Source organism: Adelges cooleyi, unplaced genomic scaffold, assembly GCF_023614345.1.
Source record: "Adelges cooleyi isolate 19-005CV unplaced genomic scaffold, UGA_ACOO_1.1 ACOO_flye_CR_arks_rails_tigmint_CR_PRNA_248, whole genome shotgun sequence".
NCBI classification, from domain to species: Eukaryota; Metazoa; Arthropoda; class Insecta; order Hemiptera; family Adelgidae; genus Adelges; species Adelges cooleyi.
In genome coordinates this window covers 577,039-590,099 of record NW_026095913.1, presented here as the reverse complement: position 1 = coordinate 590,099, position 13,061 = coordinate 577,039, and the positions used below count along the sequence as shown (strand labels likewise).

Sequence of the window (13,061 nt, the reverse complement as noted above, 5' to 3'; positions counted from 1 at the left end):
CATTTTATTTTTACTTTATAGTTTTGTTTTTTTCTTATAATAATTTTATTCCGAGTTCAGTAACTTTTTAAACACCCGTTTTGGATATCAGGCGCCTCCATAGAAAACACAAGATGTACCTACATAAATTTGCGTATTACCATTTTATTATCATTCTACAAAGAACGTTACGTCATAAAACACCTACCAAATCACACGCCAAACGATCACACTATATTATTATGTACCTATCCCTATTTTTGTGTAAATATAATTTATTTTTGATACTCGTACTGCTTGTATAAGCTTGTCCGCATTATAAACACGTACCTAAGTACCTACCTACCGTCTTCACGGGAAAGTCAAATAAATAACGTGCTAACAAAACTTCATAATCGGTAATTTCAAGTGAAATATTATACATCTGTGTCGCCCGTTATGTATAAAATGGTAATTATTTTTTTTTTTATATGAGTCTATCTTGACAATAACAACCAACGACATGATAAACGGCCAAACAACATACTCATGGTACACCCGTTGTAGTTTCGACGAACAGTAGCACTATACCATTCGAAAACATATATACCTTCTATATTAGATTGTAATACAAATGTTAAACTTTTTTTTACATTGTCCATTATTTTTGTATTCTGTTAAAATTAGGTGTATCGTATATTGGGCTCGTCGTTGGTGTTCTGTCCCATCCACCTATACCCAATATAAATTATCATTTATCTGCCTATTAAAATAAATCATAATTGGTATACGGATGCAATTTATACCTAACATTTCACAAGTAATAATTTTTAATTGTATTGCAATCACCTATGAGCATTTATATATTTTTAAGTAGTTATACAATACACCCTAATTAACGTATAAAGTTCAATTTATATCATAATCGATTTATAATAGTTATATTTTCTCACGAAATTACACAGCAAAATACAAGCCCTATAAAATTACACTTAGAAATAATTAAAAATTGTGAGTATTAGATAGTAGTTGTTATAAAACACATTCCTACGTTCGTGTAATTATGTGAACTGACTAGGAATAATTTTGAAATTGATTGGGTAGAATACTTGTAGGGCTGTAGTTAAAACTATTATTTTTTGATTTGTTGCTTAAACCTTAGCTATACTGAATTTTTCATCATTTTTTATAATTATAATAGACATTATACATTTTCTAATTGCTGTCAACTTTCTCTCTCAAAAAAAAATTAATTTTTGATTTTATATTAATCGTACCTAGAAACTTTGACCTTTTTTTGGAACAAGGGTCAAAATTAATTAATTTCTTTTTGGATTTTTTCGTCGAATCCAAATTTGGCCTGACGCAATAGAAAAATGTTAAAGCCAAATTGGGGTTCGACGAAAAAAGCCAAATGTGTAAACAGCTTACAAAAATAAATAATATTATAATTAATAAATAACAATAATATAAATCATTACCTACCGTCAAATTATTTATTCGTTGAAATTTAAAAATACAAAATCATTTTAAAATTACTATGATTAGTCAAAACTCAAATGTATTAATTAAATGGCTGATAGGAAATTATATAGCTATTTCAGAAAACTTATTAAATCAAATAATTTATTGCTAAATAATTTTTAAAGTTTTACTTTATATTGTTTTTTTTTTTTTAGTTTTGATGAGAATCTAAGAATGTGTTAATTGGTTTTACAATACAGTGTTTTGTTTATTTGGAACTGGACCTATGATTGCTAAAGAACTACTATCTGTATTTAATAGAACCAAAAAAAAAAACATTAAATTGGATCATTTAGTAAATATTTGTGGTGTCAAGTCCATGTCTCGCTGTTCATAGAAGCGCGTATGATGAATGTGCTATATAAGACCAGCAAGTACATCTGGTACATATGCGGTCCGAAAAGCGTACCCACAGATAAGTCGTATGAACGTCTGATGATATTATACCAAATTAATTTATCTACTAAAGTAAAGACACCTCCACTATACATACCATCATCATCACACATGGAGATACCACGTTAACAAATACGAGCCAAATACTCTACCTCATGGGTGGTTTGGAAATCGGTTTAAATAAAAACGTATAACGTCAAATAATAGATATCTATATATACTAATTAGTTTTTTTTTTATATTACCAACTTGACAGTTAATATAATCATAATCATAGATCAATTCAAGAAATTCTAACCAAAAATATTTTAACAAAATTAATTATTTTAAAATTTTGATGACAGTAGTTTATTAGACAATATTAGTCTACCACATAACTTGTTAGGTCAATATTATAGTAAAATATATATAATTTATTAAAACATTTAAAAAAATATGTAACACTATGGATAAGTTTCTTCGGTCTTCCACGAGTTTTTACTCTTTGGCCCGCCTATTTTTTAGTTTGTTATGCGTAAAAACTCTGACCTTCGATATTAATAACCGACTGAAGATTTCTGAGGATTTGTGCGTGCCATAAAAATAAATAGGCGCACAAACGTCCGTATCAGGATACACTTAAAAATACTTAAGCTAACCTTGCTGCTATAGGTATAGGTACATCGTAACGACCGGTATTATTACGGGATTATAATTTTTACGAGACCGGTGGATTTCGTTTGTTGGTTTAATGGTTACCTGGTCCTTATATTATTGTCTCCTTCTCGGTAAAACGAAAAAAAGGGGGGAAAACAAATTCAGTTGCGTTATAAGATTTTGGTTTTTTTTTCGATCATAAAGAGTCCGGTGCTATTGACCTCGACCACCGCTTAAGATAACCCATAAACAAGGTTAGTTCACATTATATACATATATAATAAAGGGATAATATGATTTACAAGTTAAGGTGTTCAACGTTAGGAAAACTGCGTATGCCGCAATGGAATTACATTTTGGCGCAAATTGGTACTGTTCAAAATTATTAATAATGTTTACACGCAAATTTCAAAACTAACCGCTTCGCTGTTTTTGAAAAAGTGTGTTAGATTATATTGTTTTACAATTTTGATGTATTATAAACATTTAAGATTATAGGTATACTTATACCAAGTACTGAACAACGAGTCATAAGTCCGGCAGTCAGTAAATAATTTAAAATAAACGATTGTTTCTTTCTTAAGGGGCTTAAAAACTTAAGAGCTATTGGCAATATTCGACATTGGTTAATCAATCGTACTTAGGGGGTGGGCTAGAGTGAACGAGTAAGTTACAAGTAAGTGAGGAGTAGGATCGATTGAAGAATAAATTAAACTATCAACGACCAACAAAATAAAAACACTTACCTACTTGTTATTGTTAAACAAAAAGTTCAGACACAAATAGTTTATCGCCAAAAGATGTTTAAACTTTTGTGAGATTACTGTAGTAGCTATAAAATATTATTAAATAACAATAGATAACTTTATGTATTTACGTTTGATTATTTTTTCTTGGACTCATTAGATATTATAAAAATAAAAACTATATAAACATTCATTCAAATATTGGTCGAAAACCGCTTTTTAAAAGAGACTTTTTTCAAAAAGTCTATCGTCCCAGTAGGTAAGCATACTCCTACAAATGTACAAAAACGCTTTTTTAAATTATAGTACTAGCATCACAAAATAAGGTTTAAATTTAAACAAATTATTTGTCTAAAATATAATAAACTAAGCAAAAGCTAATAAACTTAAGTCATTAAGTTAACATTAGCTTTTATCTTGTAAAGAAACTCTAATTGTACACCAGCTATTTCATTTGCCCCAAAAAACACTCCAATATAAAGTCATTAAATTCACCTGCCTTAGTGTACACCATCTCAATTAAAATGTTCAGAAATACAAGTTTGTTAATACTTAAAATTTAACCTTTTAAACGCAATTAATTTCATGCTTATATATGAAAATAAGATGGGGCATTATTACATACAAAGGAAAAAGAATAATAATGATGTGTAATAAAATTAATTATATTTATATATAAACGTCAATTATTCACAGTCACTCAATCATTTCTTCTCCTTGTCATCTGTATTCATCTTTTTACATTTTATCTCTTTGACTTGAAGACCTGTAACAAAGAAATTAATTAATACTATATTTTAATTTAAAAAATGTAAAATAATATTGACAATATTTATGTACATCATTATTATTTATTATTCATTAGGCTAAATGAAAATCATCATATGCGACATGGTAGCATATGAACAATAAGTTAACTTAGGGTAACAGTTGTTGGTCGTCCCTCTACACACCAACGCTAGTTATTTGGAAGCGCAACATACAAAGTTAAAACTAAATCCAAAAAACATGCACACTGCTTAGAGATGTGTTCATAAAAATGGATACGTAAACCTTATTTTAACTTCTTCTTTAAAGTGGATGCCCACTCAATTCCTTTAATAAATTTGAAAACTTTGGTATAGCCTTTGAAATACTAGTAAAAGTTATAAAATATACATATATATTCATTTTAACTTTATAAAAGTAGTAATTGAGGATTGTTTAAATAGATCCAAAAAATATGTGCAATATTTTAATAGTTAAGAATCAGTAAAATTGTTAAGGCGTTTTATTGGTTTTAAATAGGTGTTACCCGTGTAAAATCATTTAGTTAACAATAATAGGTTCTTTGGACAACAAAAACAATACTTTATCTTGGATAAACATGGAGCTGAAGTGTTTTTCAATCAGAAAATGAAAAGATATTGTTTTAATAAGAAGTGTGATATCATATCAAGCTAATTCTATATATATAGAAATGAATGTATGTATGTGTGTGTGTGTCCTTTATGCATTAGTACACCACTCATCTGATCGCCATGAAACTTTGTGAAATTGTTGAGTGTAACTGGAATAGTACTTTTCAAAAATTACACCCCCAAGGATGACCTCAAACATGTATTTTCTACTTTAAATACGAAATATTTTTCGTTGCTAACCCTAAATAAACACTTTGTAACCATGGTAACCACGGCACTCGAGCGAATGGTAGGTGATGAACAGGCTGATTCTGGGGACGCTTTTAAACATTGGAACTGGAACTGAATCTGAGACTGGGACCGAGACCCTTGAGTAAGAGGGAAACATAATCACTTTAGAATATAATGTAATCTACGATATGTAGATAAAAAAAAAACAGAGACGGGGTATGCTAAAGCTCTACAATATACAACCTGGAGTACTGAGTTTTTTTTTATCTTATTTGTAATTATTTTACTCAGCACAGGCAAACTAAATCCCGGGCAGCACTGGGTCCGGACAGCTTGTTTTTAATAAAAACACTAATGCATAATTTTTCTTATCAAAAATGTACAAGGGTAATAAGATAGATCTATAATTCGAAAGCTTTGCGGCACACATGCTCTCATCAAACAGATCAGTTCAAATTTGGCACACCCACCCAATTGTTTAAAGAAATTAAGCCTGCATCAAAAAACAAAAATAGTTCAAACATAGACCAGACTTAAACATAAGTTGGCATATTTAAAATGACTACTTGATCATTTATTGTCTATGTTGCCCATACTTTGTCCCTATAATAAAAAGCAATTTTCAGTATTCATTGCCTTCAGTGATGTATTTTGTTCTAATTCGACATAAATAATAATAATAATAAAACATATATATATATATACCAGGTGGCAAAGATTGTTTAAGTTTCTCGGCCTTTTCTTTGTCTGTGATGACCAAGGTATACAGGAACCTTGAACAGCGTACCTTGAACTTTACATTTTCAATATTCTTCTTGATCTTAACAGCTATTTGAGAAATAGATAAAAAAAAATTACATAACTATTTTAAAGGATATCATTTGATAATTGCATTTATAATTACATTTTGCATCTTTCCTCCTAGCCTTCAGCAAGAAGTCTTTGATTTCTTTAATTTATTGTGGCTAAAAAAAACAACATTTAATATTATCAATACAGCAATAATTGTATGGTGTTTAGATAAATAAACAGTTGGTACTTCAATAAATAATATTAACTATAAAGACTAATAATATTATATCATATTATGATGAAAATCCTGTTGTTCATTTTTATATTTTTCTCACGGGCATTTCAAAATTTGTTTTATACGTATATTAATCAATCAAAGAAGGGGAAATGGTTGTCACATTATCACCAGTTGACCCATTTACTTTCAGTTTATGTTTGAAAACGAGAACACACATATATATATTAATTTAAAAACAATTAAGAACACGTATGTTACATTGATTAATATTTCAAAAAGTAAAAGAAATACCGTACAAATTTAGATACCTATATTATTTTCAGAATTACGTCCCTTTATAAAAAATCATTAAATAATTCAGTACGTAAAGATTCAACATAAAAATATAATTCCAGCAGTAAAGTAAATAATCTTATAGTTTTTCAGTATTGCAACTAAGCTATAATGATAATTAGTTCATTATCGACAGTAAAAAAATTATCCTTTTTTTCTTGTTAATGTACAGTTTCTTTTGAATTACAAATTACATAACTTCATAAGTATAAGGTATGTTAAAACTCTTATAAATTATCAGTATTACGTCCCTTAATATAAATTCATTAAGAATTTCATTACGTAAGAATCATCATAAAATTATTAATAGGTAAAAACCTATTAAAAACAAAACGTAAAATTTGTATTGAACAAATAACGTTATCGGGGCAAAGTAAATAAATTAAATATCGTAACATAATATATACATTTTGTTGAACTTTAATTTCAAATTTAAATCGTCCACCAGAAACGTACAAACTACCATGCATTTTAACATTATTAAACAAATGCAATGATCAATTTTGATGTTCTAATTAATAAACAGATTTTTAAAAAATTAATAGAAAATTCTATAGACTAAAGCCCGTACTTTAAATCACCGATCCGTAGGTCAGAAAGTAATATGTATTTTACAATTTACTATGTGGGCCATGGAGTTTATAAGGTTAGAAATATCGTGCTTTCCTTACAACGTGAAATACAAACATGGTTTCTAATACTTTTTGTTAAATGAAAAACAATGTTCATAAGCTTACCATAATTGAATTGTCGAATGAAGTCCGATGAAGTTCTAACTTTACTCGAATACACAAATTAACTAGAAAAAAAAAATGCCAATCGACAACCACTTCCAAGTAGATTGGTGAGAAGGAAAACAATTTGCAACGCGGACTCGAAAGATATCAACACAATCGAATTGGATGTGAAATTATATCGATAGTAATGATTCCCTATAGTAGTTTATAACTAATGTAATTAATCTGAAAACGTAATATTATTTCAGACTAATAAAATTATTTAATTAGGTTTTTTTTTCATTTTTCCTCGGTAATAAAATACTAGAGCCGTAGTTTTTAATTTATAATGAACACTTTTTTCAGGATATCGATTTCGATATTTTATTATAACCTCAAAAAACCGTAACGACGATTTTCTGGATAAAAAATATTAATCAAAATTGTAAGAAATTACGTGCACGAAGTTGGCAATAAACCGCGGTCTAGCGTTATTTGATAACATAACGTTACCATTAGTTATGGCGTTGGTGTATGTTCTGTTGCCAATACCGTATTTCTTAAAGGGGCAAAACATATAAATACATCATCTACAATAATAATTATAAAACAACTCAATATTATACACTTTTAGTCTCAACTCTTTGAGGGACGTTAGAACCACTTTTAGGGTTAAAGGTAAAGTAGTTAACCAGTTATTTAATATTTTTGTTTGGTGTTATTGATGGTTATTTTTATTTACGCGGTTACTTTTATTATTTTGATGTCTAATTTGTATGCTTGTAACCTATATTTTTGTATCCAATCATTTCGCTTATTTTAGAAATCGGTGGTTTCATTTTAGGCCAATGCGATTTATAAATTATTACAATTTATTGTTAGCAAAGTTCTTGTATATTTTCGCAAATCAGCGCACGTGATTTAAAAGTGACACCGAGTTCAAAAGTAAACGAATATTTAAAAAAAATATGATTTAAAGTGTTGTTTATCGAATTCTCGCCTAAGCGTTTACACGAAAACACAATTTTTTTAGCACAATTTTCATACCTGTTTGATATACAAATAATATTAAATGAGAAAAAAAACGTTATAAACATTACTACTACGTACTAGATGGTATAATAACAAAAACGAGTAAACGTTTTCAACATTTTTCCCAAAAACGTATAGCTGTAATTACAATTGTATGACCAAAGTGTCAGTCTGAGTTAACTGTTTTTCTTATATTTTTCGATAAATATTATTTTGACACCATACGACTGAGTACTGACAATATTTTTTATCATCAACACGATGACTATGATTGCACTCCTCTTACTTAAGATGGATATGTGATTTAATAAAATATATAACCAAAATTTGTATCATTCGTTGTCCTACTTTGATCTACAAAAAAAAAAAAAATATCTGTACGTCTGTACACGTATAATATTTCTTTTAAATTAAAAATTATATTTCTATGAAGTTATATTCAATTTTGAATACAACTTATATCCTTGCTGCTTCTTCAGGTGTTCCTATGATATTGCTAACCTTGTCTTACAGCATGTGCGCCTATTAGCATTTGCGGACGACATTAAATTGTTTTATCAGATTGACTCTCTAAACGATTGCCACAATCTCCAAGAAGAGTTAAACAGTTTAGTCTCTTGGGCAGATAAGCTAAGGCTGCAATTTAAGATTGCTAAATGCCATTATTTTTCTTTTACACGCCGCACACTCCCTATTCAATTTAGTCATACTATAAAGGGATCAGTTTTAGTGTCGCTTGACAAGTCTGTCACTGATCTAGGCTTTGTTTTCAGTCCGACCCTTAGTCCAAATTTGCACGTGGAGAAATTTTGTTGTAAAGCTCTAAAAACATTAGGTTTTATTAAACGTGTGTCCTCCGAGTTTAAATTAAAATCACCTTTGAGAGCACTCTATTGTTCACTGGTTACACCAATCTTAGAATATGGTTCGGTTATTTGGGACCCTCGTACGGCGGAAAACTTTATAATGCTTGAGCGAGTTCAACACAATTTTTTTAATTATTCAAGTTATGCTTTAAAGATTGAGTGTCCTCCGCATGTTTATACCCCAGTCCTTGAGCTCCTTCAATTGGATACATTAGCTAACCGTAGACGTGCTAACAATCTTGGTTTTTTAGTCAAACTACTGCATGGACAAATTGACTCACCTTATTTGCTTTCAAAAATTTCTTCTTTCAAAGTTCCTCCCCGTTCTACCTGCTACACAGTTCCAATTTCCCTTTCTTCCTCTTCCACTAATTATGGTTTAAATGAACCACTACGCCGCTGTATGTCATTAGCTAATTCTGACCACGCTTACTTGTCGTAATTATTATAAATTATAGTAAATACCTTACATCTCTTTCTTTTTTTTTCTACCGTAGATATAGTTTTTAGTTTTATAACAATAATTGTTGCTATTATTATCGTTGTTTGATATTCCATTGTTCTATATGTAGTTGTATAAATTATCACTGTTTTTATGATGTTCTATAATCTTGCCCTCGAGGCGTATAAATACATAAATAATAAAATACATTTTTTTACAATATTTCCATCCGGGTCAATGAGTTATCCCTTTCGGACCCTCGTAATTGCGACATTGCTTTTACTGAGAGTAAAATTGTTCACACACTTTTTTCATGACAATTTTGTTATCAATATTTTTTATCCCAACCGTGTACTGATTCGCATTGAAGCGTTTATTTGAAAGTGATTTTATCACTTTCAGCTGTAAGAAATCCTGTAAACCGGTGGCCTCCCCGTCCCCCACGAAGCATTGACCCCACTGTATTGTCTTTTTACGTTTTTAAGTTGCTAACTCGTAATAAGTAATTTATGAATGACTTCATTTCGTTACGGATAAACCTAACCCAAATTTCAAATGTGTATCCAGCCCAAAAACGTATCCATGTTTAAATCAGCTGGGATCGGGTAATTATACTAAAAGTAATATAATTAATTATAACAAAATAAAAGAGCAAAATGATTTATTATTTAACCAAAACTACAATTGTATGCGACAAACTTCATACATAAAAAACAAAAAACAATATATATATATATATACTGTGTTTTTTATATTCTTAAGTGAAAAATATGAAAAAATTAGAGCATTTTTTTCCCCGACATTTCAAACTTATTTCTATACTTCGCTCCTTAAAATCGAAATTAACGACCTCCCTAATGTATATATTTAATAAAAGTTAATAAGTAAATCAAACTATATAGCATACAAATAATGAATGACGATGGATTCAACTTCCTTCCTAGTAAACTTGTATACTGAAAGAACAAAATTTTATACATTTTTTAATAAACGAATCAGGCCAATTTAACAGCATATAAATTGCGAATAATAATGTGTTACACTTCAAAAATTGTTTATTTCAAAATATTGTAAGTGAAGTATAATGATGTAATTTTTAATTTAATGTTATTAGTAAAGCTTAAGGGGAACAGAAAGGGCTATTTATTAAGGAGCAAATGATAGGCAATATTTGACAAAAATTGATCTAATAACCATTTTTCATATGTCTACTAATTTCAAGGTGAACATGTATTACAATTTTCTAATTATAATACTTTTAAAGTTATTTTTCTCCAAGTTATGAAGTTTGATAAAAAATGACCTTCGTAGAAGTCATTTTTTGGCGTACAATTTCGTACGGATTTCAATTTATTTTTATTTTTATGCGAAGTTTACTATTGGGGCTAAAGGGCCGATTTTGGATTGAGCGATTAAAAAAGTGGTTAGATGTATTAGGAAAAACTATTATAGAGTAAAACTAAAAATGTTTATACACATTTTTTGAAAACAAAAATAAAAAATCGGCCCTTTAGCCCCCATAGAAAAGATGTTAAACTATAAAACAAAACAAAAATTATTAAAATCGGTTCGGTAGACACTTCGAAAAGTGACTCTGCGTTTTAGTCGTTATTTGTAAAAAAATTTGACGTGTTCCGTTCCCCTTAAAACATTTAAAAAAAACTAATCATGTATCTCACATGTTGTTTTACCTAATTTGTACACCAACCGTTGTTCAATATTTGGTCTGGTCCGAGAATTATGATTTTTTAGTAAAAAAACAATTATAATTTACAGCAATACAAATGACAAACTTCATTACTATAATATTTTGAAATGGTCTTGTTCATTTTACTCAACCCAATAAATGGCTACATTTAAATTGTCTATTACCTGATTTTTCCATTTTGTACGGTATTGCCGTTTTCGGGTACTTAAGATACACAAATTTGGCATTGGCATTAGCCGCCTGTACTTTGCCAATTAGATCTTTTAAATCTTCAAAGTTTATGCTTTGTGGCTTTTCGTACTGAGAGAAGAGTAGCTTTACTATTTCCTATTGTTTTAGAATGAAAAACTAGACATTAGAATGTTTTCAAAGTAAGTAACAACAAAATGTCTATTATTTTAAGAGTAAAGTAGTGTAGGACGTTAAAAAAATTAAGGCAATAACTGATTTTTCTATAGCGTCATTATAATGCCTAACTACTAGTATATTTTAGCATAATCATATCAATTCAAAGCATTCAAAGCATTGAACATTCGAAGAATGTAAATATTTTTTTATTTAAGAGAAAAACTATACTGTTCGAGATTCAAAAAAGAAAACTGAAACTGGAAAAATCACTTTTTTCACAAATTCCAAATTTTCAACCATAAGATTAATTCTCTAAACAATAATTTACACTTTGTACAAACCAACAAGAATCTTATAAGATTAATTTCATCCTAATTTATATAGAATAGTTTTCGAGTTAGTCCCCGCACATACAACTTTACTAACTTTTTTCCGTAATATAGTCTTTTATTTACCAATAATGCCGGACTTAACTTCTTTAATCGTAAGTAATCTTTGACGTATCGCTGAACTTCCAATAATGTGAATTTATATTCTGAAATTACAAAATGTTGCAAATGTTTTGAATGACCAAATTAGAACAATTTTGCTTCGAAAGAATTTAAAATTATGTTTAACGTTCTATAATAGTGTTTAATATTCTGTCTGGTTTTTAGTTAACATTTTTTTGTTAAAAAATATAACAGAATTTAAACCTAAGCAAATAACAAACTTGGTTATTAAAATGTATTTTCAATATTTTTTAAACAATTTACTTAATACATTTATTGCATATTTATGGTTCATTACTTGATCCTGTCTTTTTCAGTTTTTCAAGACTTGGAGGCATTTGGTATCCGTAAAGTACCTGTGATACTTCTATAATAACATCTTTTACACCTTTGAAGTTTATGAACAGATTGCCATTTTCTTCGATACCTGTGCCATGTCTCTTTTTATATTTCTTGACTATGCCACTAATGATTTCCTGTTGTTTTCAGAATAAGAATTGAACGTTTTAAATGTATATTATAATTTACACATAAAAATCAAACTACCAAACATATATTATGTTAAGTGGATTTTTTTGAGAGTGCTAACAATAATTTTACAGTAGTTTTTCTTGTTGTTATTATGTGTTGTTCATATGTGTAGTTATCACTTAAATAAACTCTTTGTTGCAAAGGCGGGGAAAGATAAAACATAAAAAAAATTATCTAAGCAATATAATACAATTTTGCACATAGTTAGTCAAGAGTCACAGTAATTTCTATAAATTAATAAGCGCTTAATATACTTACACGCTCCCCACGAGTTGGGCGATCACCCTGACATTGCAAAAAGTATAACGTCACGCAGAATAACAGTACAATGTTTTTGAAATACATGTTAATGTTTTTTTTTTTTTCAAATAAACTTGGATTCAGAATATTTAATTATTACATTTGAAGTTACAACTAATTTGAAACTATTTGATATATTTGTACCTATGATGCTTTATATAATGACTAATAAAAAATAACGCAGCAGCTATAGCTTAAGTTTTTAAAATGTTTCCCTCTGGATTACCGCAGTACTTTAGGTAAGCAGATATACAAGTATTGTAGGTTAAAGAAAAACATATTTATTTTTATGTTATTGCAATATTGTATTGACGTTTATGAATTATTTGTTACATTGTTTTGCTTGTGAGATAAAAACACACGCATAAAAATA

General features: G+C 28.8%; 1 protein-coding gene and 1 pseudogene across 1 annotated transcript; both read right to left on the bottom strand.

Moving 5' to 3' along the window:
* Positions 1–3,904: 3,904 nt before the first annotated feature.
* Positions 3,905–6,888, bottom strand: LOC126837381 (60S ribosomal protein L38-like; annotated as a pseudogene).
* Positions 6,889–10,094: 3,206 nt separating this feature from the next.
* On the bottom strand, positions 10,095–12,756 carry LOC126837353 (uncharacterized). The gene is made up of 5 exons (XM_050571243.1): positions 12,647–12,756; positions 12,156–12,333; positions 11,822–11,901; positions 11,183–11,345; positions 10,095–10,266 (listed from the first exon to the last, which is right to left on the bottom strand). The coding sequence occupies exons 1-5, from the start codon at positions 12,731–12,733 to the stop codon at positions 10,205–10,207; spliced, it is 570 nt and encodes a 189-aa protein (XP_050427200.1). The 5' UTR covers positions 12,734–12,756; the 3' UTR covers positions 10,095–10,204.
* Between the last annotated feature and the right edge of the window lie 305 nt (positions 12,757–13,061).

Coding starts and splice junctions, on each gene's coding strand:
- LOC126837353 (XM_050571243.1), bottom strand. CDS start 12,733: ATGTATTTCAAAAACATTGTACTGTTATTCTGCGTGACGTTATACTTT. Junction 12,334..12,646: donor GCCCAACTCGTGGGGAGCGT/GTAAGTATATTA, acceptor TGAAAACAACAG/GAAATCATTAGTGGCATAGT. Junction 11,346..11,821: donor AGTTAAGTCCGGCATTATTG/GTAAATAAAAGA, acceptor CTAAAACAATAG/GAAATAGTAAAGCTACTCTT.